The 27,429-nt window shown below is 41.5% G+C and overlaps 1 protein-coding gene across 1 annotated transcript; it reads right to left on the reverse strand.

The window, feature by feature from the left end:
* Positions 1–24,265: 24,265 nt before the first annotated feature.
* Positions 24,266–24,904, reverse strand: LOC138504941 (octapeptide-repeat protein T2-like). Its single transcript, XM_069625331.1, has one exon. It carries the CDS (start codon positions 24,902–24,904, stop codon positions 24,266–24,268), a length of 639 nt encoding a protein of 212 aa, XP_069481432.1.
* Positions 24,905–27,429: the final 2,525 nt, after the last annotated feature.

A 27,429-nucleotide genomic window follows, 5' to 3' on the forward strand; every position in this document is an offset into this window, starting at 1 on the left:
GCAGGGTTCGAAATTACTGTGAGCTGGTAGCTATTTAGCTCTTATTCTTGGAGAGCCTGAAGAGCTTGAAACCCACCACTTCCATTAGCAACTTTTGGCTCCTCAGACCAACCGGTGCCTTACAAGCATGCATATGTCACAATAACTTTGGGTATGGTAGAATGTTAAGAAAAAAAGAATTAGGACATATCTAGTACACATTTGAACATAACAGATCATTCATAATGGTCAAAAAGTTAAACTCTGTATAACATGCAGAATTTAGATTTGTGGTGTGCTGGTTATGCACTTCTGGTTCCCCAGTGGAGCTCCTGCTTACTGGGTGATGCCTGACACCCAGGAGCTTGTTTTAGTACTTGCTCATCTAATCTTAATTTCAAACCCTGCATAGATAGACTGGCCTACTTTGGTCTGGGTATTTTCTCTCATTGTGGGTGGCATATTTCACTGGTATGAAGGTTAAAGCAGCATGATAAGTGTTATTACTATCTGGCCGTCATTGGTTCAGCCAGTCAGGGTATACTTTATTACTTTGGCATGGCACTTTTTACTGGGTATCAATAGTAAACCATAATAAGTGTTATTATATGGCTATGCTGGCCTACATTGGTGCAGCCATTCTAGTTAAGTTTTCATATCGGAGCATGGCACGTTTTACTGGTATGAAGAGCAAAGCCAGCAAGATGTGTGTTATTAGGTTGCTAGACTGGCCTTCATTGCTGCAGCCAGTCTGGCTCTAATTTCCAACTGTGGCATGAATCAAAGGTAAAGCAAACAAGTATTATTATGTATAAGTATCAACAAAATCAATCCAAGTAAACAAAATAATGGAGTGCACTAGGTGCAAGAAATGAACTGCTTTATTTCCTTTATTTTTTAAAAACAAATGGCCCGGAGAAAAACCAAATAACTCTCTCAGCCAGCTCAAATCGGTCCAAGGACTATAAGGCAGAAAACCACAGAATTTACATAATTGCAAAAAACAACATTTCATAACATTCTAACATTGTGATTGGCTACTCTAATTAAAACCCTATATAAACCTATACATTAGAATCTACCATTGGCTAATCCACTATCTCCAAAATCACCCACCTCCAACCCATCAACTATAACGTCATCACCATAAGCATCATTAGCTCACTGTTTAATTGGTTGGCAGGTTATAGGATAACAGTGATAAAAAAAAGTCCTTATGCCATTGGTTGGCACTTCTTGGGGTGGCCTTGGATGTTGCATCCCTCCGAGACAACCTAACAATTAATGTGAACAGAGAGAACAAAACTTGGCTTCAAGAAAAAACAAATACCCCCAACTCACTACCCATGCTCGTGCCCCAAAAAACACAGACTGCCCTTACCTGAATAAGTCATTCTGCAACTCTCATCTCAATACATGTTGCCAGCACAAGTGCACAGTCTTCTAATTAGGTCATGGGCTGAATAGCTATTTTAGAAAAAAACAGGGTGAAGGCCCTGGGTGCAGAAAATAATTTCTCACATTTGTTGGTCAGACCAATGCATTCTACCACTAACTTGTCATTGGCGGCACTTTGTATGCAGTTTAGCTTTTTATCTTCGGCAACGTTACTACATGGATCCTCATGCAACTGGTGATCAAAGCTCTGTGTATTCATCTGGAACTAACATCATTGCTGCACATCTAGTATCGAGTCCTGAAATAGCTGATTTTCACAGCTTCAGCTAACACCATCCTTTCCTCACTTCTTTCTTGACCTTGGATGTCTGGTGTTTTCCAAACAGTAGTGAAAAGGAAAACCTTTAATAAAAATGAATAAATTGTGCAACATCGAATGGGGTCCTTATCTCAAAATGGTAACACCCTTGTTCAATGTTACAAACAAAACTCAACACAACTAATGTTTTAATATATACTCTGTTCAGCTGTAAATGCCACCCTACATTGTTTTCTATACCGTCTGTTTAGCAATCTGAGGCTCCCTGAAGTGCAGCAAAACTAGTTCCCCGTAGTGTCGCAAAACTAACTCTATTCTACTTGTGTCCATAATCTGCAAAACAACATGGCAGCTATTCAAACAACAAAAGTCCTAAAAACCTTTGCTAAAAGAGTTTTCTTATTTTATAGTTACGCTCTTGCTTGGGAGGTCTGAGAGGCAGTGTATGATGCTGCATCTGCCCTACCTGCACCATCACAATTACATGGCTTAACTGGTCTCCATGGATGGTGGCGGCAAATATAACTAGTGTTGTTAAATGGCTAGATAGGCCTACATTAGTGCAGCCAGACTGAATGTGTTTTTTACTGTGGCATGGAATTTATAGTGGCAAAGCCAACAGGGATACATTGATATTCGTAATAATGGCACATATTTGTGCATCCTGCATGAACATGAATGGGCACAGTCAGCATGAACACGTTTTTTATGATTGCACATATTGTGGACAAAGGCATCATGAGAATGTGTTGGGAATTGGTCTCATGCACTTATTTTATTTATTTATTTAAAATGTGGCCTGGGAGGTAGTGTATGACGTTGCATCTGCCCTACCTACACCATCACAATTACATGGCTAAGCTGGTCTTCATTGATGGCGACACCAAACATAATAAGTGCTATTAAATGGCTAGACATGCCTACATTGGTGCAGCCAGGCTGTATGTGTTTTCTTTTATTGTGGCATGGCATTTTTACTGGCAAAGTCAACAGTGGTATGTTCATATAGTCTCTGGCAAGTGGGCTCATAAAAAAAGGAAATTGGCCTGGTGAGTGTAAAAGAAACATATTGGGGGGACATATACAGATGACCCGGCCAAAGGCCATGACCAGTGGCGCATAACAAACTATGGTATAACAAAACCCTTGAAATTCACTAAAAAAACATTAGTTACAGTTTAGTTAAGTTGACCAGATTTCAGCAGATGTGGGAAGTCATGACCGGCATAACTTTGCACTTTCCCTTTGCAAAACCCATGAGCACATACAAAATGGCATTATTTTGGAGCTAGCATTTTGGGGGATGGCAACGGGAGCTCTCAGAGTTCAGCCGGTCATGACTTCCGACTTCTGCTGAATTTGAAGGGTTTTGTTGCAATAAATCTGGTCTACTTAACTAAACTTTAAACACTTTAGTCTCTGTTTTAAATAACACATAAATCAGAGAAACAGTTCAATAATATCGGGTAAACAATTTACTGTGCATTTGTCTATGCATCAGCAGCCTACGATATGTAGTAAGAAAGATATAACTTCCTGATATTTGTCACAATCATTTCTAAACAATTTTCATTAAAAGCGAAAAGCTGTGATGCGAGTATATGATGATCTGATCAGACAGTTTTTACATCAGCACCATGGACAAAGCTTCTTGGAAATGATTCGAGTTTTACTGTTGAAATATGTGGAAATTTCTACCAGGTAGAAACCTTTACTTTTGGAGATGAAAAACTCATGCATGTATTTAAGAATCACAGAATCATGAGATTATAAAATTGAAATGCAAGTGGGCTCAACAAATGCATTTTCATTGCCATTAATAAACACAGAATGCTTCTATTTCTGCACAATGTTACTATTTAAACTGACATTATTTTCTTATGACTGAAGTGGAAAGAACAACCTAATTTCCTAGTCCACTTTAATGACTAAAAAACTCCATCCAGATTATTTATTTTATAGAAACTATGCTTTTCATGAGTAAAGATGTTTACCAAGCACTGAAAATCTGTGAGCTACATTGTGCACATCTCTTGTAAAGCCAGATACAATTTTCTCCTGTGAAAATCCAGAAAATGAATTAACAATGTGTTACTGACAGGGACAAATATGCCCTGGGCATAGGTTTAATGGACAATTGATTTTAAATATACTTATACAAAGTTTAATTTGTAGACCCCACCCCCCCTGCATTGACTTAGCTTGTAAATAGGGTTCGCAAAACTTCTATTAATAGATATCTGGGTTGTAGTCACCCTTGTCTAAATGTTCTGGGATTATTGGACTGGCTTCTGGTTTGTCTTTTATAGGCCAAGTACGAGTAGGGACATCATCTGGTTTCTAGCAACGCCACAAGATAGGCTCTTCCTTTCAGTCGTTCCACCTGCTCCCAAAATCCCACTTAAGTAATCTGGTTCTGTCTTGGGAAGGACCTCTGTATTATGCCTCATCTGGAAAAGACCTTCTTAAGGACATTTTCCATCAGCTATATCCAGTTGAAGTTCCTATTAGCTTTTGCTTTTTCTCTGTTTCAGGCCATCTCCCTCTTCTGCTTTCCCAACTCCTCTCTTCCTAAGTGTTTTATTTTAAATACGCATAAACTCCACCCTTGCAATATCATTTGACATGGTATTTTTGTATTGGGCCAGTGATAGTTTCCCTTCACTTACCCACACTACCCCAGGGCCAAACTACTTGCTTCCATTGACCCATTGAAATCCCCTTGTTATAAGGTGATATATTAGCTGCGAGTTAGCCCTCTCCCCAGGAATTAATGCTCAGATTAGACTGTAATATTCATGTTCCCTCTTATTCCTGGTTTGAACATGTGCAGGTATAACAAATGTATATTCAGATTTGCAAATATGCTGAATCCGAAGACATCCTTTAGATTTTTGTAACTGCATGAATAACAGACTTAATCAATATGTGTATTTGTATATTATGTTCACATTTTAATTTATCATTTTTAGATGCATGGTGTTCTGATTTTCACACTGAATTCAAATATATATTTTGTTTTTAAATGGACCAATGCTTCCAAAGTTATCACTAAAACTGTATTAACAATATTGCCTGTGGTCCCTTTTAATGCATTAGTTGTACACATTCTACTGACGTAACCTTGAATTATGTAAACATCTGGTGCAAGGGTCCTATTACCAACAGAACCATTCACTGCCATGAACAAAGACCTTTTTTAGTAGGCAGCTTTAATGGAACAGACACAAATGCAGCTTGCAGCCTTATTGCTCTGGCAAGTCAGAGGACAGACGGTGTGTAGAGATTTGCTTATATGAAGTTGCATTTGCTGACTGACAGTGAATTAACCAATCTTTTACCAGGGTTGCCTTCCAACTAAGATTAGAAAATATTGTATCCTGAAATCATGTTTTTGGAATTTATTTTGGCTTGTTTTTATCCAATTTTGAAGCCAACCTTTGTCCTTAATAATTGCAGATTTGCCTATCAAGACAGATACAATTGATGAATATGGATCTGTGTATTCCTGGTTTCATAAAAGCTCATTCTTGCATAAACATGCACTTTTAATTTTGATGTTACATGTGCAAGGAAAATGTTTTCTATGGCATTTTAACTATTATCATTTTATTAAAGTGTAGGCCTATCAACAAACCTAACTCAGTCGATGAAATGAATTGCAATACACATTATGTCTAACATATGCTTGTAGAATACTAAAATACAAGTTGAATAGTTTATTATGTTTTCCTTTTAAATGGCAGCATAAACACCGAAGCTCCTCCGCATTAGCTAATTTTGTTTTTTTCAGTAAAACATTTGTTCTTGTTATGCTTATCATTAATTACATGATATTTCATTGTTAAAGCATTCTGCTTCTGAATTATTAATGAAGAGCATTACTTTCAATCAGATAATTTTTTACATAGCTCCTCAGCCTCCAGCACTACATGTCCTGTGGAGTCTTAATTCTGATCTTTTTCACCCATTCCCTCTGCAAGAAGTACTGAAGTATCCTCCAGAAACAAAAGAAAGAGTGTGTTATAACTCCTATGTTGATGTCACCCAAATGAATGTACGGCTTGAACAACCCTGTGAGGCCATGGACCGAGTTTTACAGTGTGTGGAAAGAATGAAACCTTGGACGCTGGATAATAAACCCCAATTGAAACCATCTAAAACATAAGTTATTGTTTTCGGGCCAAAAAGAAAGTGGCAAATATGCTCCAAACCATTCCCTGTCCATTTCTGTTTGGTGCTCCTACAAAGTTTTCTGACAAAGTAAAGAATCTTGGTTGCATTTGGCAATCCAATCCAGACTGCAATTTGTATGTTAATCAGACAATCAAATCTGTACATTACCAACTGAAATCGATTAAGCCTCTTCTGCATCTTATAGCAGAGAAAGATTGTTCAATAGTGGTTGATATATTGACAAACTCCACATTGTATTATTGTAATGCACTTTTTATGGGTGTTCAAAAACTGCAAATACAAAGATAGCAGGTGGCACATAACTCGGCTGTTAGACTAATTTTTACATTGTCAAGGAGGTCAGCTGTTTTTCAGTATCAGAGAAGTCTTCATTGGCTCCCGATCCAACAGTAAATTCTGTTCAAGACTTTGATCAGCCGGGCAAAATGTGCTGGTTTTCCCTTTCACCAAAACGACAACCTGGGGTGATAGGTGTTTCTGTACCTTTGGTCCTCTTTCTTGGAATTCTTTACCCAAGGACCTTCGACAGATTGAATCCCTATCCGTGTTCAGGAGGAAACTAAAAACCTGTCTTTATATGTCATTTGCCAGAGCCTTGATAAGCTTAGGATAGCACAATAATGCAAACTACTGATTTTATTAACATCTGCGGCTATATGCAGTTCTGGTTGGACCCTATTCAATGTGTATGCGCATTTCAAATGTTAAAATCAAATCAAATTGAAGAGACCTCATACAATACCTTCAAGAGGAAGACCATGATGGAGACAAGGGAAATGAGGATCGCTGTGTAGATGCCAAACCCACACGTCTCAGACACAGACATCGTTACCCACATGAGGAGGTACAGGACCATCAGAGAGGGACCAATGAAAGCCTGCAAAAGGAACAGAGTGTGGTACGCATCCTGGATAATGATCGCAGTATTGGGGCCAAGCACACACATCAAGGGTGGCCAGTGACACCCACTATCTGTCTTCAACCTCGAAGGAGATGAAGGAAGAATCAGATGGAGAGCTTTTCACCTGCTGGAAGTGGAACAGAGAAGGACTCAGTGGGAAGACCTGCCTGCCGGATGAGCAAGATATGACTCACACAGATGTCATAGATGTAAGATGTGCAACTTCTGCAGGGTTGGAAGGACACACATATTGCTATTGCTAGGCCTCAGCTAGGCAATAGCAGCCTATATTGGGCTCCTATATTGGAGCAGCAATGGTAAAAGATAAACTGCCACCTGCATGCCCCTCAGCCTAAAAGCTCACAAGAACTTGCAAACCCTACTAAGAGTAAGCAAAGGCATGGCAGACAGCACTACAATATCAATGTCGGATCAGGAGCGGTGAGGTCCTGAGGAAAGGGAGCAGGAGAAGACATAGACCATGGCAATGATGGAGAATTCAGCAAACCTGGATACGCACAATACAAATTGAAGAAAGAAGCAGCAGGGAAGCAAAGCTAAGTAAGATGAGAGGGGCAGCACCACCCCGCCATAACCCACCCCCAGCCAGCCAGGACCACAACCAGCCAGGAAGCCAGGAACTAACAAGGACCTTGACCCAGCAAACAGAGGAAAAAGCTAAAAAAAATATGAAATACAAGACAAAGAATAGTGCAAAGAAGAACAAAGATGTCAGGAGGAGCATGGGAATAGGCCAGAGACAGAACAGGAATATCACTCCGCAGCCATACCAGTGAGGACAATGGATGCAAAGAAACCAAGCACACAATGAGATCCATGAAGAAAGGAGTCCCAACATTGAAGCCAGACTACTGCACCAGCAGGATTGTGGCATGCAAGGGCTAAGTGATGATCGATGACCCAGGAGGGGAAGAAACCCCAAAAATCTAGGATAAAGTGTCAAGGCTTCACTAGTAACTGGATATCTTCAGTCAAGTGGTGATATTGGAGAGAGATAACAATGATGAAGAGCCCATCACAGAATGGATAGCAAAATAGATCATCAAGACAAAGGATGAACTTGCCGAAACTAAGATCGAGGATGAAATGGAGCAACCGGTGGGAGGCAAGCTCCAAATGAAGTATCAACCGTTGTAACCCAGAAATACCCAGAGATTATTGTTTAAACAACCACTAAGGTGGCAATATCATAGATTACCTTGAAGGACAGAAGCTTAAAGGACAAAAACAGCTGAGTAGTGCATTGAGCCTTTTGGCTTTCCAGGCCAACAATGTGTGCTTTGTCCAGGAATGTAGAATACAGTATTTCCTTTAAGCCAAGTGGGGTATGGCCCATTGTTTTGGTCGGGAGGGAACAGCATTTTTGTCAGAGGGAAATATCTCAGGGTTCAATCAGTAACCGAGCAGCTGTACGTCACAGTACTGATGGTTACCAGCCCATCAGCATACCAATGCATCTGATCCGTATGTATACTCCCCTGGAAAAGGCTGGAATTGATCAAAACCTCAGGCTGCATCTCATAATCTCAAGGAATATCTTGATGGCGGATGACGTCAACTGTACCACTGAGAAGGATGGATGCGCTGACCCATGCTTTGCAGAGATGGATGTGAGGTCCAGGCTCCTTGGGGGGATGGTCGAGGAGGCTTTCCTAAGGAATGTCCTTGTAGGTATGTGGGTGAATGCTAGAAGCTGCTCCTGGACCTTTGATCATCCTGATGGATCTGTGCACTCCAAGGTTGACATCGTCTTCAGTTACCATAAATTAACGCCTGTACAGTGCTCCATGTTTGTCATATACTTTACTGACCACAGGACAACCAGTTACAAGGGGAACTTTTAACAAAACTCCTGGGGGGAAGCTTCCTATAGCTGACCTGCACACTGTTAGACAGTGAGGAGACTGTGGCAAACCTCAGAGGGACATGCACAGAGGGAAGTAAAATGAGGGACAGCTTTCAATCAATGAGAGAATGCCGAGAGTGGTTGAAGACTCAGGTCCAGAGCTTCTTACGAGATACAAGCATTGCTGCTGCAAATTAAAGGAAGATAAAGTTCAGGGAGCTTCACAGCAAACTGCAGAAATGGTTTGAACTTGAGCTTTGTGGTGGGGACGTGAAAGTCAACTTGGAGGAAACCAAGGATTGATTAGCAGGCCCCTGCCAGGCAGAATCCTGAAACGGTAAATTCCATTCCATGGTCAAGTGCCTTAAGAAGGATGAGAAATGAAACTCTCTCTTCTTCTTAAAGCTTCACTCCAGACGCTAACCTCACAAGAGGATGTCATGAAAGTTCTAACAGACTTTTATGGCACCTTTTAATCACTGAATGTGCTGTAAAGAACCCAAACAGATAATGTTCTGGTTGGAATCTCAAAGACATTGAATTCAGAAAAGATAGAGATCCTGAATTCCCCGTCACACTGGAGGAACCACACCAGGAAGTCATGTCTTCAAAGCACAGCATGACACCAGGCTATGATGGTCTACCAGTTGAATTATACGTCGAACTCTGGGAGTTGATCTAACTGGACTTGCTTGAGCTGTCCGAGGAGATGACACAGATAAGAAACATGCCACTGTCACTGAGAGTATGCACAATTACACTCTTGTACAAGCGGAAAGGAGAGACAGCGAAACTCAAGAAATGGAGAGCCGTCTCCTTCCTGAGTGTGAACTACAAGATCCTTGCAAAGTGATGGCTGACTATTTGAAAAGGGTGCTCTGGAAGGTAGTCCATCCAAAGCACTCCTGTGGGACTACTGGTCAACAAATTGCAGATAGACTCATCCTGATTAAGGACATGACTGAGGATCTAATGGTCTGAATGGTTTTGGTGAGCCTCAATCAGGAGAAACCATCTGACCACTTCTCATATACATTCATAGACTAGACCCCCTGGCACTGCAGCTGCATGACTTGTAATTGTGTTTTTTTATTGATATATTGCTTATTAACAAAGCACTGCACAATTGAGGTGACAGTACAATCAAATGAAAAAAACAATCATCAGAAGAACAAAATATTAAGAATCACCAGGCTGGAGAGGAAAGAAGATAAGATTTTAAGTGAGAGTGAGAGTGAAAGAGAAGTAGGGAGGAGGAAGAAAGAATGGACAGGTAGAGAGGACGAGTATCTGGATTCAAAGAGCAAAAATGAGTAGAAAGGGGACTGCCCACAAGAGAGCATAGGCACTGCAAGTTGAAAAAGGGATTGGCAGAGTAAAGAATTTGGATTGGAAAAAAAGGAGATAAGGGGGAGAAAGGCCATGAAAGCATGTGAAGCAAAGAATGATAAAAAAGAACTTGCATTATAGAGGGATTTATGTGAAGAAAACAAAACAAGAATGAATCCAGGATTGTATCTCAATGGGGCAAGCAGAAAGAGAGGGCGAAGCGAATCAGAAAAAACAGAGAAAGTTACAAAGATTTAGGAATCATTCGCAAGAAAAAGAAAGGAGAGGCCAAATCTGGAGAGAATAGAGGAAAGGGGAGGTGTAGATGGAGAAAAGTAGAGGACCAAGAACAGAATCTTGACAAACACATAATTGGAGTGGAAGAGAGGGAAAGTGTTTACCAGCCCAGGATTCAGAGAAAGTACAATTGGACAGGTAGGAGTGAAACCACATGAGAGAGGAGTCAGAAAAGCACAGAGAAGAAAGCTTTCTAAGAAGACTAGTGTAGTCCACAGTGATATGATATGATATGATATGATATGATATGGCATTTGTACAGTGTTGAAAGCTGCGGAAAAATCCAGTAGAATAAGAAGAGAGGTTGGCATGTGGAGCATATAAGAGAGAGTTGCAGTGCATAGGACAAAAGCCGGATTGGTGAAGGGGAAGGAGAGAGTTGCGGTCAAGTTAAGCACGATGTTAGAAGTAACTGGCCCATTCCAGAAGTTTAGAGGGAAAAGGGAGAAGTGAAATAGCTCAGAGGTTGGAGGGGAGAGAGGAGCCAGGGGAGGGTTTTCCTCAATGGGAGGAATATTGACACATTTAAAGTTGGAAGGGAATGTGGAAGAAATAAGAGATAAGTTGATAAGAGCAGTCAGAAAAGGAGGAGTGAGAAGATAACCGAAATGTTAAATGGGCCTATGAGGATGAAGAGAGTAAGGCAGGATAATATCAGAATAGTTGTGCAGAGAGGAGAGATAAATCATAGGAGGAATGAAGAGTCGAGCATAATATGTAATCAGGGAGTGAGATTGTTTTTTGACAACTCTCAGTGCTGCAAACAGATGCACCTAAGGAGCAAAGGTGTGGGTGTGATAGGATTTAGTGGGTTTCTGGGAGGGGGGACATGAGTGGAGAGGATATAGGAAATCAAGGGTAGTAGAGGGTGAAGAGTTAAGGAAGGAATCAGCAGAATTAGTAGGAAGAGATGTGAGGGAAGAGATTGAGTATGGGTTGAGATAAATGAAAGAGATCAAAGGTTTTAAGATTGCAGTGAAATGAGAAAAAAGGCGAGTGCTTGTTTGAAACAGGTGGTGGAGGTGGAGGGAAGAAAGTAAAAGATAGTAAAGAGTGGTCTGAGGTATATGAAGGGGAGGCTGAGATGAGAGATTGAAGTGGAGACAAAAAGAAAACAAGATCAAGAAAACATCCAGAGTTGTGTGGAGGAGCAGCCAAGTACCCCCACCTCAACCGATCCCTTTGTAGTTGTCCTCCCAGCTTGTTCTTGATTCTGGGACTTTTAAGGGAGTGTAGGCACACCATCATCTTCATCTGGAGCTTAATGAATAGCCCTTGGTTTTGACTTCTGAATCCCGTGTCAGGAGGACACAAATGTGTCCATTTTAACATTCTATTTACTGTTATTTGATTCAAATGTGCTGTGTGTGTCATTACTCCCGTCGGCCTCTAGAGACTTGCTCATTCAACCTTGCATAGGCTTTTTGCATCTTTAATGTACCAATACTCAGCTCTTGTTGCAGAAGTTTTTTTTCTCTTTACTTAATCTAAGAGAAATATGTCTTACGTACATGGCTTATCCTTCTGACTACCCTTGTGCATTGCAATTATTCCAGGAAGTAGCATACTTGATCCTAGGTTAATAGACTCCTCTTTATTCATCACACAAAGCTGTTCTTCCAGCCTCTCCTGACTCTGCAGCCCTGGTCTGTCTCTTAGGTAGCTTGATTGATTCCAACATGAGTCCGACGTTCATCTTTCCATTATGGCCGCTCTAGCCACGTTATGTCTTCTTCTGCAGCAAGCTTTTATATGTCTTGTCTACCTTGTGTTTCTGTGTATACACATATTATTCAGAAGGTTACTTTATTTTCTTTGCAAATATGATTCCTTCATATTTTATTACATATGTTCTCTTGTTTCTTCAGGTATATCTTTATTCTTTAAGTATTTGCATATCGTTTCAGTACATCTCAGTATCTATCCTTCAAGACATCACTCTGCTCTTGTCAGATTTAACTTATAGCTCTATGATGTCCAATGGTCTGTGCCGACATCCTTCCACCCTTTCAGTACGAGAGTAGATTTGATATGGTTGTCTGAGGCATAACGTCTCTCATACGCTTTTCTGCTGTTCCAGTATGACAGAGGTGAGGGGGCAGGAGCTAGGGATGATGTGTTTACCTGCTCCTCTACATTCCCCCCTCTGGTCAAGTACTTGTCCACCTCCTCCCCTTCCATCTTCTTCATCTTCTATTCATACCTGGGTTTCTTTGCGATCCATATTTTTATCACCCCCCTCATGTCACCTGCATTCTTCATATGCTCATCCACACTCCAGGTCATGTGACAGCAATCTCCTGATGGTGGACAGAATACCCAACGTCCTACACATTTCTTGTGATCCCTAAAGTAGTACAGCTTTGTTTCTGGGGGTGCCAGGGGAATCTTCTTTATGTTCATGCGGGTAGTGTCTTCAGTCTGTGGTGTATGCTCCCCATTCACATTGAACATTATCTTCATCCCAACAGCTTTCTTAGCTGTCTTCTGACTTTGTCCCAAAATGATCCTTATAAGACAAAATGCTAGCAATATCAGCAGTAGTATTGCTCTAAGTAGCTTGAAGGCTTTCGGCATCCAAGTTGGAATCCATGAAAACAGATATGAAAACCATGCATCTCCTGCTGTCTCATCAACTTCATTCTCCATCTACCTATGCAGGGTTGTCAGCATAGTTATTGCTTCTGTTAGGGTTCTATTTTCTCCATCATGAGAATGTATAAATGTACAGCAACAAGGCCTGACCTTGGCACACACACCTCCTTCCATTGCTGTAATTAAGTCCAGGACATATCTGTTCTGGAAGGTCATAAGCCTAATGGCCCTCAGTTCTTGCATTAAATCTTTTATTGTTGCATTGGTCATTTGCAACAGCTCCCATCTGGCAATGTGCAGCCACTTGGCATTCACTGCAGTCTGAATTCGTGGCATAAATATAGATGCCATTATCATTGCCGGATTGCTGAATAATGTATGCTCATCTGGAAAATTGTTATAGGACTATTTTGACGTTAATGAGAAATAGTTCTACCGCTTCAGTCAACGGAGGTTGAGCGGCCTCTTCTTTCTCTAGTGTTCATCCAGCTTTGGAAAACCATTGATATTGAGATCACTTTGAGGAATCCCTAATGCAGGAGCGTGTATGAGCACAATGGAGCATATTCCTCCCCATTTTTTAGGCAACTGAATGTAAGCTCTGGATCCACAGGCCCAGTATCGATCCAACAGCACAGCAGTTCCTCCATTCATTCCTGGTACTTGGAGCACCTGCTCACATCCTTTATGTTCTACAACTAGAACCAGGACTTCATTCTTGAAGCATGTTGTCACATTGTTTATGGCTATTATAGATACTGGTCCTGTTTCATTTTCCACCCATGTTAGTAGCTTAGAGTACTTGGCCCATGACACTAAATACATGTCATTTACTAGTTGCAATACGCTTACTGGTTTCTTCTTCAATGAGTGTGTAGGGCAAGATAACATTCCTTTTTCCCATCCTGTACTGGTTGCAATTCATCCCTACATCAATAGCTGAGGTCTCTCCCAGCATCCTGGTACTCCTGATCTTTCCACTATGTCTGAACATTCTCCCCTCCTCATTTCGACAACCTTTATTCGTTCTCCAATCTGGGATGGATATATACTGTTTGTACTTGTCCAGCCCATCCCTTTTGCCATTTTCACATAAGTATCTTTATATGGAAATGTATTTCTTGATCACCATCGGAGACTTCCCCATTTTCCTTCGGATTGTCCTCTGGTTGTGAATGCTTGTAGATGACTAAGGCACTTTGCATAATGTGCTGACATTTTGTTTGCGATAAAAGCTTTGGTTGCGTTCATGGCATAGGGGTTGAGAGAACATTAGTAGCAGTTTTCATTTGATTTTCTCTATCCCACCTTCTTCATCTGCAGGTGCCATAGGCTATTCTTCAAGAGAGCTGAATTATCAAGATGTGTATTTATGTCTTCATGATCCTCCCCAGCATCTCCATTAAGCCAAACAAATTGTTTAGTAAAATCAGAGAAGATGCTGATTGGGGTGCTTTTGTTAGGGATCATAAAGAATGTTTCATTTTCCCCCACAGTATCTGCAGGTTTAATCATTATGTGTCTACCTGCCATAATAATAAGGAAGAAAAGACAAATCATAAGACAAAATGAAATCACAATTACCTATCCAGAAAAACTCATCGACTTTCTTGATGGTAGTGCGTCTGTCATATTTTGAAAACTTCCCGTTTTGTTTAAATTCAACATGCAATTTTATTATTCTTTATAAACCACACTTTTATAAAAACTGTAAAATAATTGACACAATAATTCTAAAAATAATATGATTGTTTTTAGGATTACTGAGAAATGTCACAATGTCCACATGTCGTCTTATCAGATCTGGGTAAAACCGTATTATGTAGGTAAAAACAGCATGCAAGAATGTGTGCAATGCTATTATGATATGTAGCATAGAAGGAGCAGTGTGCTGTTTTCCTTTTGGCTCCAGTACATCAACACATTGTCCCATGTACCAATATAAAAAAGTTCCAGAATAGCTACAAGTCCATTCATTTCTAATTAGATTCTAAGAAATGTCAATCTTTATGTCAAAGATGTTTTGTTATCCATGGACTCTTTTTCTTTGCTCTTGGTTGCTGATCTTGTGTGCATGCATGGTACTTCGCTTACTTCACTGTTAGTAGATGCATTAGGGGTCAAAGTTATTCCCTTGTACAGTTTGATGTTGTGCAGATGCAGCCAAGCTCACTTTCCTTGTAGCTTGACAGCTATGGGAGTAACTGCTTCCACCTCGTAGGGTCCCCCGAAACAGGGTTTATTCCAAGACAGATTTGCGCACCAGCACCTCGTCCACTGGATATAAGATTGGTTGTTTTAATAGACAGTCTGGATCAGTTGGTTGGCTTTCTTCTGCACTTTGACCCCTCCCTCTGGTTCTTAATCTGTTGGGAAATGAAATAGACACTAGTGATCATAGTTGCCAAAACTTCATGCATCTCGTCACCTAATGTCTTCGCTACACTGTGGGCATCAATTTCTAACCTAGTTGAAGGAGCAAGAGATGTTCTCATTCGGCATCCAGTCACCAACTCATGAGGAGTTAAGTGGGGATCTGAGTTAGGTTAATTTTGCAACACAGATAGTGCAAGGGGCAGGCAATATAGCCACCCTTTCTTTAGGGTAATTATAATCTTGGCCATGCTCTCTTTAAGTAATGCATTTAAACGTTCACAAAGCCCATCTGCCTGTGGATGGTAAGCAGGAGAGAATGTGTGTTTTATCCCTAATAAAAGAGTGATCTGCTCAAATAGTTCATTTACAAAATACAGTCCATTGTCAGACCGCAGGACCTTGCACACACTCCATATTGGGAACACCTTGCGCACAAGGAACTAGGCAGCGCATGTGTCATCAGGGTACGTACATGGACCTGCCTCAATCCATCTAGAAAAGGAACATACCATGACCAGCATATACCTATAGCCGTTGCATGTCAGCAGCATATCTACATAATCTATATGTAAATGCTGAAATGGGCCCAGAGGTCTAGGGATTGCTCCTCTTACTGTCCGCAAAGTGTGCCCTGCTATACATTTCTGGCACATGATATAATTCACAGTAAACTATACCACATGTTATAACAAATTTGGTGAAAACCGATCTTCGGCCATTGTAGCAGCAAGACTCTCTTGTGTCATGTCCAAGGGGTAGTGAAGCTACTCCAGCACCACCCTCAATAATACTAGAGGTATAACTGGCTTTCCAGTACTGTCATATCTCCATATTGCCTCAGTGGGGGATAAAGGACCCCTGTGCTTTCTCCATAAGTCTTGCTCTTCTTATGGGACTTTTCCTTGTAACTCAATTGACTGTACAATAGACAGCATGTCAAAGCCCTCTGTTACTAACATACTCCGTCCTGTCATCTGTTTAATACTCCTTATTTCAAAATCAGAAATATTTGGGAAGTATGCTGACTTTTTGGCTTCTAAATCTGCAGCTTCGTTCCCGCGAAAAATCATGTCTGTTCGTTTAGTGTGGGCTGTGCATTTCACAACTGAGATAGTCAATGGGAGTCTTAATGCCTCAATGAGCTTATCCAATAGGGCTGCATGTTGCACTGGTGTGCCGTCTGCACATAGGAAGCCCCTCCTTTTCCAGCGTGACAAACCTGCATGTTCAGGTGACATCACATAGGCAGATTCAGAGTGCACTGTCACTTCCTCATCCACATATCTTTGGAGCGCAGCTATAAGCACCACTAATTCTGCAGCCTATACTGGGCAATGAGAAAGCAATCTTGGGCATGTGACCACTTCAAATTCACCCTCTTGGTTCAGTTTTACTGCTGCTGATTCAGTATGTCTTTTGCCGTCGTTTGGTTCATTTTAAAAGACTATCAATAAAATGAACTTCCCCCCTCTGAGAGCATTTTCTCTAACACAGGGACTGTCATCATAAAATTCAGTATACGTTGTGCAGTCATGTACATAATCATCCTCCCCTAGCGGTTTGGCTATGAATGTTGCTGGGTTCACCATTCTGCATATAACTATTTTAATCGCAGGGTTCGACCTCATACCCTGATGCTCTTTGTGTGATCAATGTATTTTGGGGCTTTTCTAAAATATAAAATAATGCATGTTCAACAAATAATGTAATACTTGAAGCCTTTTCAATGGCAAATGCAGCTGCAGCTAAATCTTGTTCACTGAGGATAATGCCCTTTCATTACTGGATCTAAAATCCCACTGTAATAAGACAATGGTTCTTGTCCATGTCCTAATGTTTTCTGTGTGAGGTCTGCCGTCATGACTTCTCCATTTGAATGGGAAGAAATAACTTCATGATAGTGTGGAATTCCTAACACAGGGGTTGTACTGATTGCCTTTTTTCAATTCCTAAAATCCTTCAGTCATTTACTCTATCCATATTATTTTACTTTTAACAACCTTTTTAAGTGCTTTTAAAAGTGGTTGAATTAATTTGCTGTAATCAAAAACCCAAGCCCTCCAATAATTACATAGGCCTAAAAACAGTTGCATTTCCCTCACTGTTTTAGGTTCTGAAGTCTTCATTATCGCTTCTGTTGTCACTTTTCTCCCATCTTTACAGATTAACTGTCCTATATACAGGACTTCTTCCTGACAATATTGTAACTTCTCCTTGTCTACCTTGTATCCTTCACTGATAGTATGGTCATAAGTCGAACTGAGTCTTCTGTGCATCATTCTTCTGTCTCACTTCAAGCTAAAATGGCATCTACATACTGAATTGTTGCCCTTGCAAGCTGAACATTACACAAATCCATCAGATTGAGGGAGACTTACAGTACCCTTTGGGAAAACGAGTTTGTTTCAGGTGGATATTTCTATATGGAAGTCAAATCCTGTGAGTCCTCATGGAGGGGGATTGAGAAAAATGTGTTTTTAAATCTAAAACTGTTAAATATTTGGCCTTAGATGGGATAGTGCATAATATTGTAGCAGGATTTGGAACTAAAGGAAACTCAGATTCAACAATATTGTTTAAGGGGTGGAGATACTGAATAAATATCCACAACCCCCCTGTTCATTTCTTCACTCAGTGCACAGCCATGTTACATGGGGACTCAGATGGCACCAATATTCCATGCTTCATTAAAGAGGAAATTGTCTCAAATAAACCTTCATCTGCTTCTCTGGACATGGGATATTGTTTTGCTTGTGGCAAAAGGGCTCCTGGCTTAAGCATAATTTTAACTGCTCTTAATCCTTTCAATAGACCAACCTCATATGGACTAGCAGTCAATAAAATAGTTGGTACCTTCTCTAAACCTTCCTGGAAATATGACGGTTTCTTTATTACCATCGCCATTCTCTGCAATATTTCGCTGTACTCCACTTTAATCCAATTAGTGAGGCTTATGAAAAATACTATTCATCATCAGAATAATAGTCCCTAAAAAGCTCCTCGTCTGTCAGGTCTGTCAACCTATATCATTCACAGAGGGCTATCACTGCTCTCCATCCTCTCCCCTCATCATCTGTTCCATACACAACCACCCATTCCTCTCTGACCACTGCTGTTTCTATCTCCAAGGGGATAACCTGTCCTTCCTCATCATTCTTTGGAATTTCTAGTCTGAACAAAAACTCTTCAGGTATTCTCAATATTTTACCTACCAACTTGGGTAACCATCATAATAAAACAGTCACTCCATATAAAAAAATACTTCTGGGTCTTTAGGAACACCTTGTATTGCCTTTTGACCTGTAAAGGCTAATGTAAAGTATTTCACATTCTTGTAGTGTATCCCCGGAGTAGAGCACACTATTCCTTTGTCAGTTAAAGATATCATCATGTTAGGTTTTGTCAGTATGTCCCGTCCTAATATGTATATAATAATGGCATCGACATGTTGTGTTCTCCTATAGAGATTGGTAATATGTCTGTATAAGGAATTAAAATCATCACACCAGAGAATCCCTGTGCATTCATGGCAATACCTGACATTGGGTATATTCCCTCATGTACACAGGAACGAGTTGATCCGGTGTCTACAAAGAATGATAATGTTGTGCCTCCTATTGTTAACTTTACCCTTGGTTCCTCTTGTTGGCCTGGTGTCACTGATAGGACTGAAGACATCAGGTCAGTCTGTGGGGTGTCCTATTGTGGATTTTAATTCATCCCTGTACCCATGAAAGGACTTCCTCCTACCATGGTCACACTCCCTATTCTAGGTGTGGGTGCTTGTGGGATTCCTGCATTTATATTCCATTGTGGTACCATGGCCTCTTGTGTCTGCAATTGCTGGATTTGTATCTGTTGTGTTTGCATAGGCATTTCCTGTGGTTGCCCTTGTGGCAATTGCATTTGTAATGGATCTTTCTGTTTCTGCTGTGGTTGTGGCGCATGTACCTGACTCTGTGTGTGATCTTGGGCATAATACTCTGTGGTTCTGCATCATATTGTGGAACATAGCCATCCCCACCCTTGGAGCTTGACAGTTTTGCTGCATGCCCCCTCTACTTCTACATGGTCTGGCTATATGTCCCATTCTCCCACAGTTCCAACATTATTGCAGCTGCCCTCCATTAAATCCTTCTACTCCCTGGGAGTTTTGAAATCCACCTCGTTCACCCCTTTATCCGTTCCCTCTTCCTCTTGCCAAACATTGTACACACCCTGATCCATAGGGTATAATACATTACATTGCGGCGCTGGTCGCATCTCTTGTGTCTCCACACCTTCACTACCATCAATACCGCTCCCTCTATGGCTAATTTTGACAATTTTTTCAGAACTAACTTTGCTTCCTCCTGCTTTCTACCCTCAGCTTTCTTCTTATTATTCTCTTGAAAAAATTGGCAATGGTGCACGATAGTCAACTGTATTTCTGGCAATGACTTCGCTTCCATCCCTACCTGTTTCTTCATCTGCCTTTGCACTGGCTTGGGCAGTCCCTGGCATAAAATGTGGTAAAATAATGCCACAATTTTTTACCACGGTTTTCTTGCCTCAAGATGCCATGTCTCTTGAATATCTTAAATAAAGGTAACAGGATCTTCATGCTCAACCATTTTTATAGTCATAATCGCACCCATGTCTGATGTATCAGGACATTGTACTCTGAGTGCCCGCCATACATCTGCTGTGCAATTGTTGAATGGTGCTCCATTGTGTGTCATGTTTTCTTCAGTTGTACCCACATACCATGCTTGTTTCTAAATGTTGTCAGCCCTCTCTCCTAGAATGGCTGCCAGCAGGTCTTGTATGTCACCAATTGCTAACGTCATTCCTGATGTCATTCTCTCTGACTCATTAATCCATTTTCCTGCACCTGAAGTCAAACTAGGTAATTTACATTTCAAATTATCCTTATTCATTTGTGGACACAGAATAAATTGTGGACGTCCTCCCCTTTCTCTAATAATGGGAATTTTGGAAATCCTGATCCATAATCATACCCACCTACACTACTTTTTTTTGAGGTGGGGCTAATAATGGCCTGGCAGACCGAGTTAAAGGTGAGAGCAAAGTGGAGGTGTTTAACGCGGGCCCTGAGAAGTTACCATCCTTTCCAACCTTGGAACAGGTGCTTAACGCCATTAGCACCCGTCACATAAGCTGGGATGGGGCTAATTTAAGGTATTTTTGTTCTGTGAATGGGTCTCCTCACGACGTCCAGTTCACGGAGAGAAAGACGGTTCAAAGATGGACGCCATGGAAAGGGAAGGTGATGGATGATCCGTATGGAGCCATTGTTCCCTTGACATGGCGCTGTGATAAAAAAGCAAGTTCAGCACAAACTTATCGACTGCAGGAATAGCTCACTTAAAGGGGAGGGCGACCCTCTGAAGGTTAAATAAGTTTAGATGTTAGACTTGAGAGTGTCCTAAACAATTGAAGTTTTAAGATGAAAAAGATAGATAATAGGTAAGTGTGTAGGGTTTACCATTAGACTGAGGTACTCTAACCAGGCCTCACAGCATGCATGCTGCTTTAGTAGAAATCAACTCACATGTTTGAATTTGCTTAGCAGCCACAGGGGCTCAAAGCACAGTGCAAGAGTACACGTTCCCAGGATTGTATGAGAGGGAAGGAATGAACAACTTATGATATGTTCAAGGTCAGAGAGCCAAGCTCACAGGTGCAGGGTAAAGGTAGTGAACATAACCTCATTTAATACTTTGGAATATTAGTTATGAAACTGGTCGGCTGGCAATTTCAGAGTGTCCCGTGGCGGGTTCAAATTGGCCTCTAGCAAAACGCAGCATGGGAAGCAGTTCTAAGGGCCTGATCACAAGTTGGCCGGTATCCCAACTGGTATACCGTCCACCTTTATTAGCGTTAGTGCCCATCGGTCCGGCGATATTACCGCTGGATCATGGGTTGGCCGCTAACTGGTAATCCCCATTCTCCACTGGGTCCATTGGACCCAATGGGGAATTTTCAGCACAATTATGTGTGGTAATATCGCCGGACCATGATAGTGTTTTGATTTTAATTAGTTTAGATGATTATAAAAGCTTCTGATTTAGGGGTGTTTTCTTTGACAGCACCTTTTCATGCAGTTCTGTTCTGTGTTCTGTTTGAATATTGCTGTCCCAGCTGTGTCTGGGCCCGGAATAAAACTGTGTTACTTCTTGCCTGGCAAACACTTCTTTTTGACTACTTTTGCAATTTTTTACTGCAAATCGTGATAGAGTTACCACATGTCTCACTAAAACATATTTTTCGTAAGTGACTGCAGCGCTTGGAATGGGCCGGAATAAGACGGAGCGGCGCTCCAGCAAAACATGTTTTTCCCGAGCACTGCTTCATCCCCCAGACCTGACTTGACTCCTGCATCTTATCAAGCAAACTGCTTTTAAAAGAGTCAGCACGAAGAGCTGCCTGGCCTTTTGAAAGCTCTCTGCTTGTTATATTGCAGGCTGCTCCTGCTGCACAACCCGTTCTTCAATGAGCGTTCAGAACACTCAGTACTGGAGACTGTGAAGAGGGAGTCGGGATCCTGCCACCACCCCTCCCCCAACCAAATTCATAACAAGACAGAAGGCCAGAAAAAAACGCAACCACCCATTCTATTTCGGATGAATCCCAAATGCACCAATAATCGACAAATACACAGAGAAGTACCCCCTCAGCCAGCCATACAGACCAGGTGCGGTACAAATCTATCCATGCGTGGATGAAGAGCTGAAGGCTCAGAGATAACTATATGGACAGCCTGGACTAAACACCAAGAAGCCATGCTGCTGATGTCACTAGAAACACCACGACATAGCAGCATTAGACATGAAGCACACGTGTAATCCGCACTGCACGACACAAACACACACTCGAAAACATGAAGAACATGAGCGTACAGTTCTATAGTTAGAGGACAGATACATATATATATAATGCCATTGCTTTTATTATTTTGCCATTAACCAAACATAGTAACGCAGAACCTGCGAGGCACAAGAGATCCTGAGCAACAGCTTGCAGATGCTTAAATCTGAATAACTCTATGGAACTGCAGGAGCACCTCTAGGACCTGACAGAGCCAAGTGTGACTAACCTACAGAGAATATAGTCACAGGGAATTACAGGGGTATGTATGGAACCTGATCAAACACTGTATAGCTAACTCATAGCGAATGTAGTGTAACATGGACAATGTAGGGACTGCATTACAAGGTTCAGGAAAATTACAGAAGGCCTCAAATTGTTGAGCAGGAGACGAGCTGAGCCAATTTAGGATGCACAATGAGCCAGATGTGTGAGGCAAGGCCCGTAGCCAAGGACGAGAGATATGGAGACATTCTAATCCCCATCCAACAAAGGAACCAGCTGCACGAAAAAGGGAATAAATCCTCCTAATTCTGAGCTGCAGAGCTCAATTTCATGGTCTGGTGCAGCTGAGGCAGACAAAGGACAGTGATCAATGGTGAGAAATGGGAGCCGATCCCAGACCTCCAGACGCAGGCTGCAACAAATGAGCAACAAAGTGTTGCAACGAGCAGGACATGGTCTCATAACGGTGGTACACACAAGTTACAATTCAGGCACATGGTTGTTCACATCACCTTCAAAAAGTGCACCGCAAGCTGAGAACCGCTTCGGGTCCAGGCCTGGGGACGTCAGCACTAGCCAATCACAGTTTAGGGGTAGGTAGCAACAGGCGAGAACCAATCGTGTGCCCACTACTTTGCAACAATGTTGTAAGTTGGATTTTGGGGAAGGGACAGGCCAGCCACCTGACATGTGAGAACCGGTAGAATAATATATATAGGTTATCATGCTCCTGATGACCAATGCAATAGGTTTTTGGAGAAAAGCCTGAGTGATGAGGGAGTAGTGATGCATTTCCAAGACAAAATTGCTTTACTGTGTGATATGCTGGAATTTTTCTAAGTTCTTGTATGGATACCTGTGGTTTTGACAAAACCGCAGTATGTACTTGCCGTCTGACTGAGTCCTCTGTTTATTCTGGGGAGGGAGTTAGGCCTTCCATTTCTGCAGACCCCCCGCATCACTCTGGCAGGCCTGTAAATCCTTCCTTAAGAACTGCATACAGAAACTGACGAAGCCTCACATAAAGTTTAGTAGATGTTAAAATAGGTATATATGTCTGGTAATTTACAGACATCTCTTTATTAGGTGAATATTGTGACCAATCAAAACAAGAGAGTCCATTATTTGCTTAAAATGTTTTCTTACTGAATCACTATAACATGTTTAACATTTAAAATAGTGAACATTATGTTATTCCCATCATGCTCTTTGCTTTTATGCAAATCGCCAGGATTGGGTTCTATATAGAGATGGTGTTGCACAATCTGGCCGGACCATGCCCCTTCATCCCGCCCCCTCCTTCCCAAAGCCCTGTTGTTCCTAAGAAGTGACGGTTCTCCCAATAAATGTTTTCCATTTCCAGCACAGCAGTGCCTGAATATGCGCATGTCATAAGAGAGTGCTGCACCAGTCACAATGAAATCCTATGTTGCTGTGTATCTGGCATCCTCTGTTCCTGTAAATCTGCCATCCTCTGTATCTGTCATCATCTGTATCTGGCATCCTCTGTATCTGTCATCATCTGTATCTGCCATCCTCTGTATCTGAAACCCTCTGTTCCTGTATATCTCGCATCCTCTGTATCTGGCATCATCTGTATCTGGCATCATCTGTATCTGCCATCCTCTGTATCTGAAATCTTCTTTTCCTGTATATATGGCATCCTCTGTATATGGCATCCTCTGTTTCTGGCATGCTCTGTTCCTGTGTATATGGCATCCATTGTATCTGGCATCCTCTTTTGCTGTGTATCTGGCATCCTGTGTTGCTGTATATCTGGCATCATCTGTATCTGGCATCCTGTGTTCCTGTGTATCTTGCATCCTCTGTATCTGGCATCCTGTGTTCCTGTGTATCTGGCATCCTCTGTATCTGGAATCCTCTGTTCCTATGTGCCTGCCATCCTCTGTATCTAGCATCCTCTGTTCCTGTTTATCTGCCATCCTCTGTATCTGGCATCCTCTGTATCTGGCATCCCCTGTTCCTGTATATCTGCCATCCTCTGTATCTTGCATCCTCTGTATCTGGAATCCTCTGTTACTGTGTATCTGGCATCCTCTGTATCTAGCATCCTCTGTTCCTGTATATCTGCCATCCTCTGTATCTTGCATCCTCTGTATCTGGAATCCTCTGTTCCTGTGTACCTGCCATCCTCTGTATCTTGCATCCTCTGTATCTGGAATCCTCTGTCCCTGTATATCTGCCATCCTCTGTACCTGGCATCCTCTGTTCCTGTAAATCTGCCATCCTCTGTATCTGTCATAATCTGTATCTGGCATCCTCTGTATCTGTCATCATCTGTATCTGCCATCCTCGGTATCTGAAATCCTCTGTTCCTGTATATCTGCCATCCTCTGTATCTGTCATCATCTGTATCTGGCATCCTCTTTTGCTCTGTATCTGGCATCCTGTGTTGCTGTATATCTGGCATCATCTGTATCTGGCATCCTGTGTTCCTGTGTATCTTGCATCCTCTGTATCTGGCACCCTGTGTTCCTGTGTATCTGGCATCCTCTGTATCTGGAATCCTCTGTTCCTGTGTATCTGGCATCCTCTGTATCTAGCATCCTCTGTTCCTGTATATCTGCCATCCTCTGTATCTGGCATCCTCTGTTCCTGTATATGCCAGGAAGAAATGCTTTTCTCCGAGTGGAAACATTTCCAGTGTTTCTTCATTAAAACTATAGAAAAATGCACTCAATTTGGCCTATGAAGTTCTTGCACTCTCTCTTTTCTTGGCAGAAGTGTTGGGTTTTCCTTTGTTCTATTATGGGGATGCACTCGAGATTTACTCGGACTCCGCACGGTGTTTTACTGCCCTCTAGTGGCTTCAAAAATGCCTCAAAATAATACTGCGCATTTCGGCCAATGTTACAAGTCTCGCTCGGGATGGATTACCTTCAGAAAATGGAAAATGTCATTTTATCTTCAGTGTGAAGTTATTTGTCGGCACTCTTTTAACTTAGAAATGTGAATTTTTAAAACCAAAGTAAAAGAGGGATATTTTAGGAGGGCATCTGGATTTTAAGAATATAAAATGACCGCTTGATAAAGTAACACCATCAGCGATTCACATGTGGGTATTGTCTGAGGCCCCATGGAAGAGAAATGTGTACTGAAAGGCTAATCCCTAAATAGTTGCCCTGGCCTCTGTTTGCATGAGGGTGGGCGACAGCATAGCTGCCATGATTTGCCACTTGACGCGCGCTTTATAGGCCCTTCTTGCTAATGACAATATGGAAACTACAAGTCCCAGAATCCCATTATTTGTATTTATCTTTATGTATTTAACATTTGTAAAGCGTGCCAAGCCCTGAAGCATCTGGTGGACGAAACTTGAGGGGTTCCATTTGAAATGGGAAACATCAGGCGGGCACACAATGGATGAACGCTGGGTCAGCTGTCACCAATGAAGCACGCATGCGCAGGCACAGTGACAGCACACTTAGCACGCCCTATTCGTTTTATTAGGTGAATGAGTACACACTGATACGTTATGGTCCTGGAAGCTACTCTCTATCATGGGAATCCAGCGAATGGTTCGAATAGAGGGCAGGGTTTCTGGCTAGCCGTATTATTGATGGTGAGCGCCAAGGGCAGCGGCTTATCTGGGTAAGCCTTCTGCGCAACCTTTCCGCCTCCGCTCTGAACATCACCCTGGCCTGGCGTAGTCTTAAAGAGCCAGCACTCTGTATTTCATCTGAGAGGGCAAACGTAGAACCTACCCACGCTCGACAACACGTAAATCCTTATAGCAACATGTTAAACAGAAGGAGAGTATCATTGTGGCTTTCATTTTCACATCCTGTATCGTAAACTATAATTCCCAGAATGCAAGATAATGCCAACCTGAAAAATCTAGTTAACCCCACTGTACTTACAGTGATTTAAGACATGCAATAAAAGCTGCTGTGTAATACAATCTGGTACACATGGAGATGCTTTGCAACAAACCTCCAGCTCGTTGTTATTCATGATGCTGAAAACATTTGATTAGTGGCACAAAGCAACTTTTTTTATGCATGTCAAGATAGTAGCCATCATGGATGTAGCCAAATCTTTAAATGGGTGCTTTGTGGTGCTCACTTTAACTATCAGAAATTTGCAGGGTAACTAACTGGTGCTGTGTAATTCTTGGATTTGGACATGTTAATCAAAAGCACTTGACATCCCATGGACCTCAATTTAAACCTCAGCCTTTCCCTTTCAACCTTATCAAAGGACTGGGATAGATGTATGACTGTGATGTAAACAGGCGGATGCTTTGCCTTGGCTTGTTGTTGCATCAGAGATGGTATGAAGGTGTTCAGAGAGGTGTCCAGCCCGCTCCCTAAAACCAGAGTGGTTCAAATCCCCAATATCATTGTTGCTAATCCATTTACTCATATTCATTAATACAATTGAGGAAAAAGATGTTGCTCGTTGAGTTAAGAAGGAAAATGTGTCTCTAGTGGGGGGGACATTCTCTATTGTCCTTTGTAAAGATTGGAACAAAAGTAGATCTTTTCCCTGATTCAAGTTTTTTTCCAGTTCTCAATATGTCCTTAGAAACAACATCAAGAATCTTCGACCAATTTTCTGGGTTTTGTTTGAATAATGTTATCATAATTCCGTCAGGTCCAACAGCTCTTGAGGAACTATATCGTCTAATTAGTCCTATTAATTGTCATCAGTATCAAACGAGAGTTGACCTTTTAGATTACTCCCATTAAGGTATCCTCACCTCCCTCCTACTGGAGTAGAAGATATTTTAGAAAAGAAAATGTTGCAAGATACTATACCTACTGCATGAAGGTGTACATGGACTTTGCGGGAGATCCTCGTTGGAGATAAGTTCCCAAAAGCTTTTGAATTCCTAGCTATAAGTGTCTTATGGTGCCTAATCTTATTACAAGAATTGTTTGTATTGTTTAAAATTTTGTTTGAAAAGCTTTTGTTGTTCCAGGAAGTGTAAGGAAATAGTATGCCTTAATTGTGCCAGATTTTGTTTTAAAATCTTCTTTCTGCTACTTCCTTATCATATTTGCGGTGTCTCCCAAAGGATTTGGCAGAGGAATAGCCTTTGTCCTTTATAAA

This window comes from Ambystoma mexicanum, chromosome 11 (assembly GCF_040938575.1).
Source record: "Ambystoma mexicanum isolate Mex_15411 chromosome 11, UKY_AmexF1_1, whole genome shotgun sequence".
Classification (NCBI taxonomy): Eukaryota; Metazoa; Chordata; class Amphibia; order Caudata; family Ambystomatidae; genus Ambystoma; species Ambystoma mexicanum.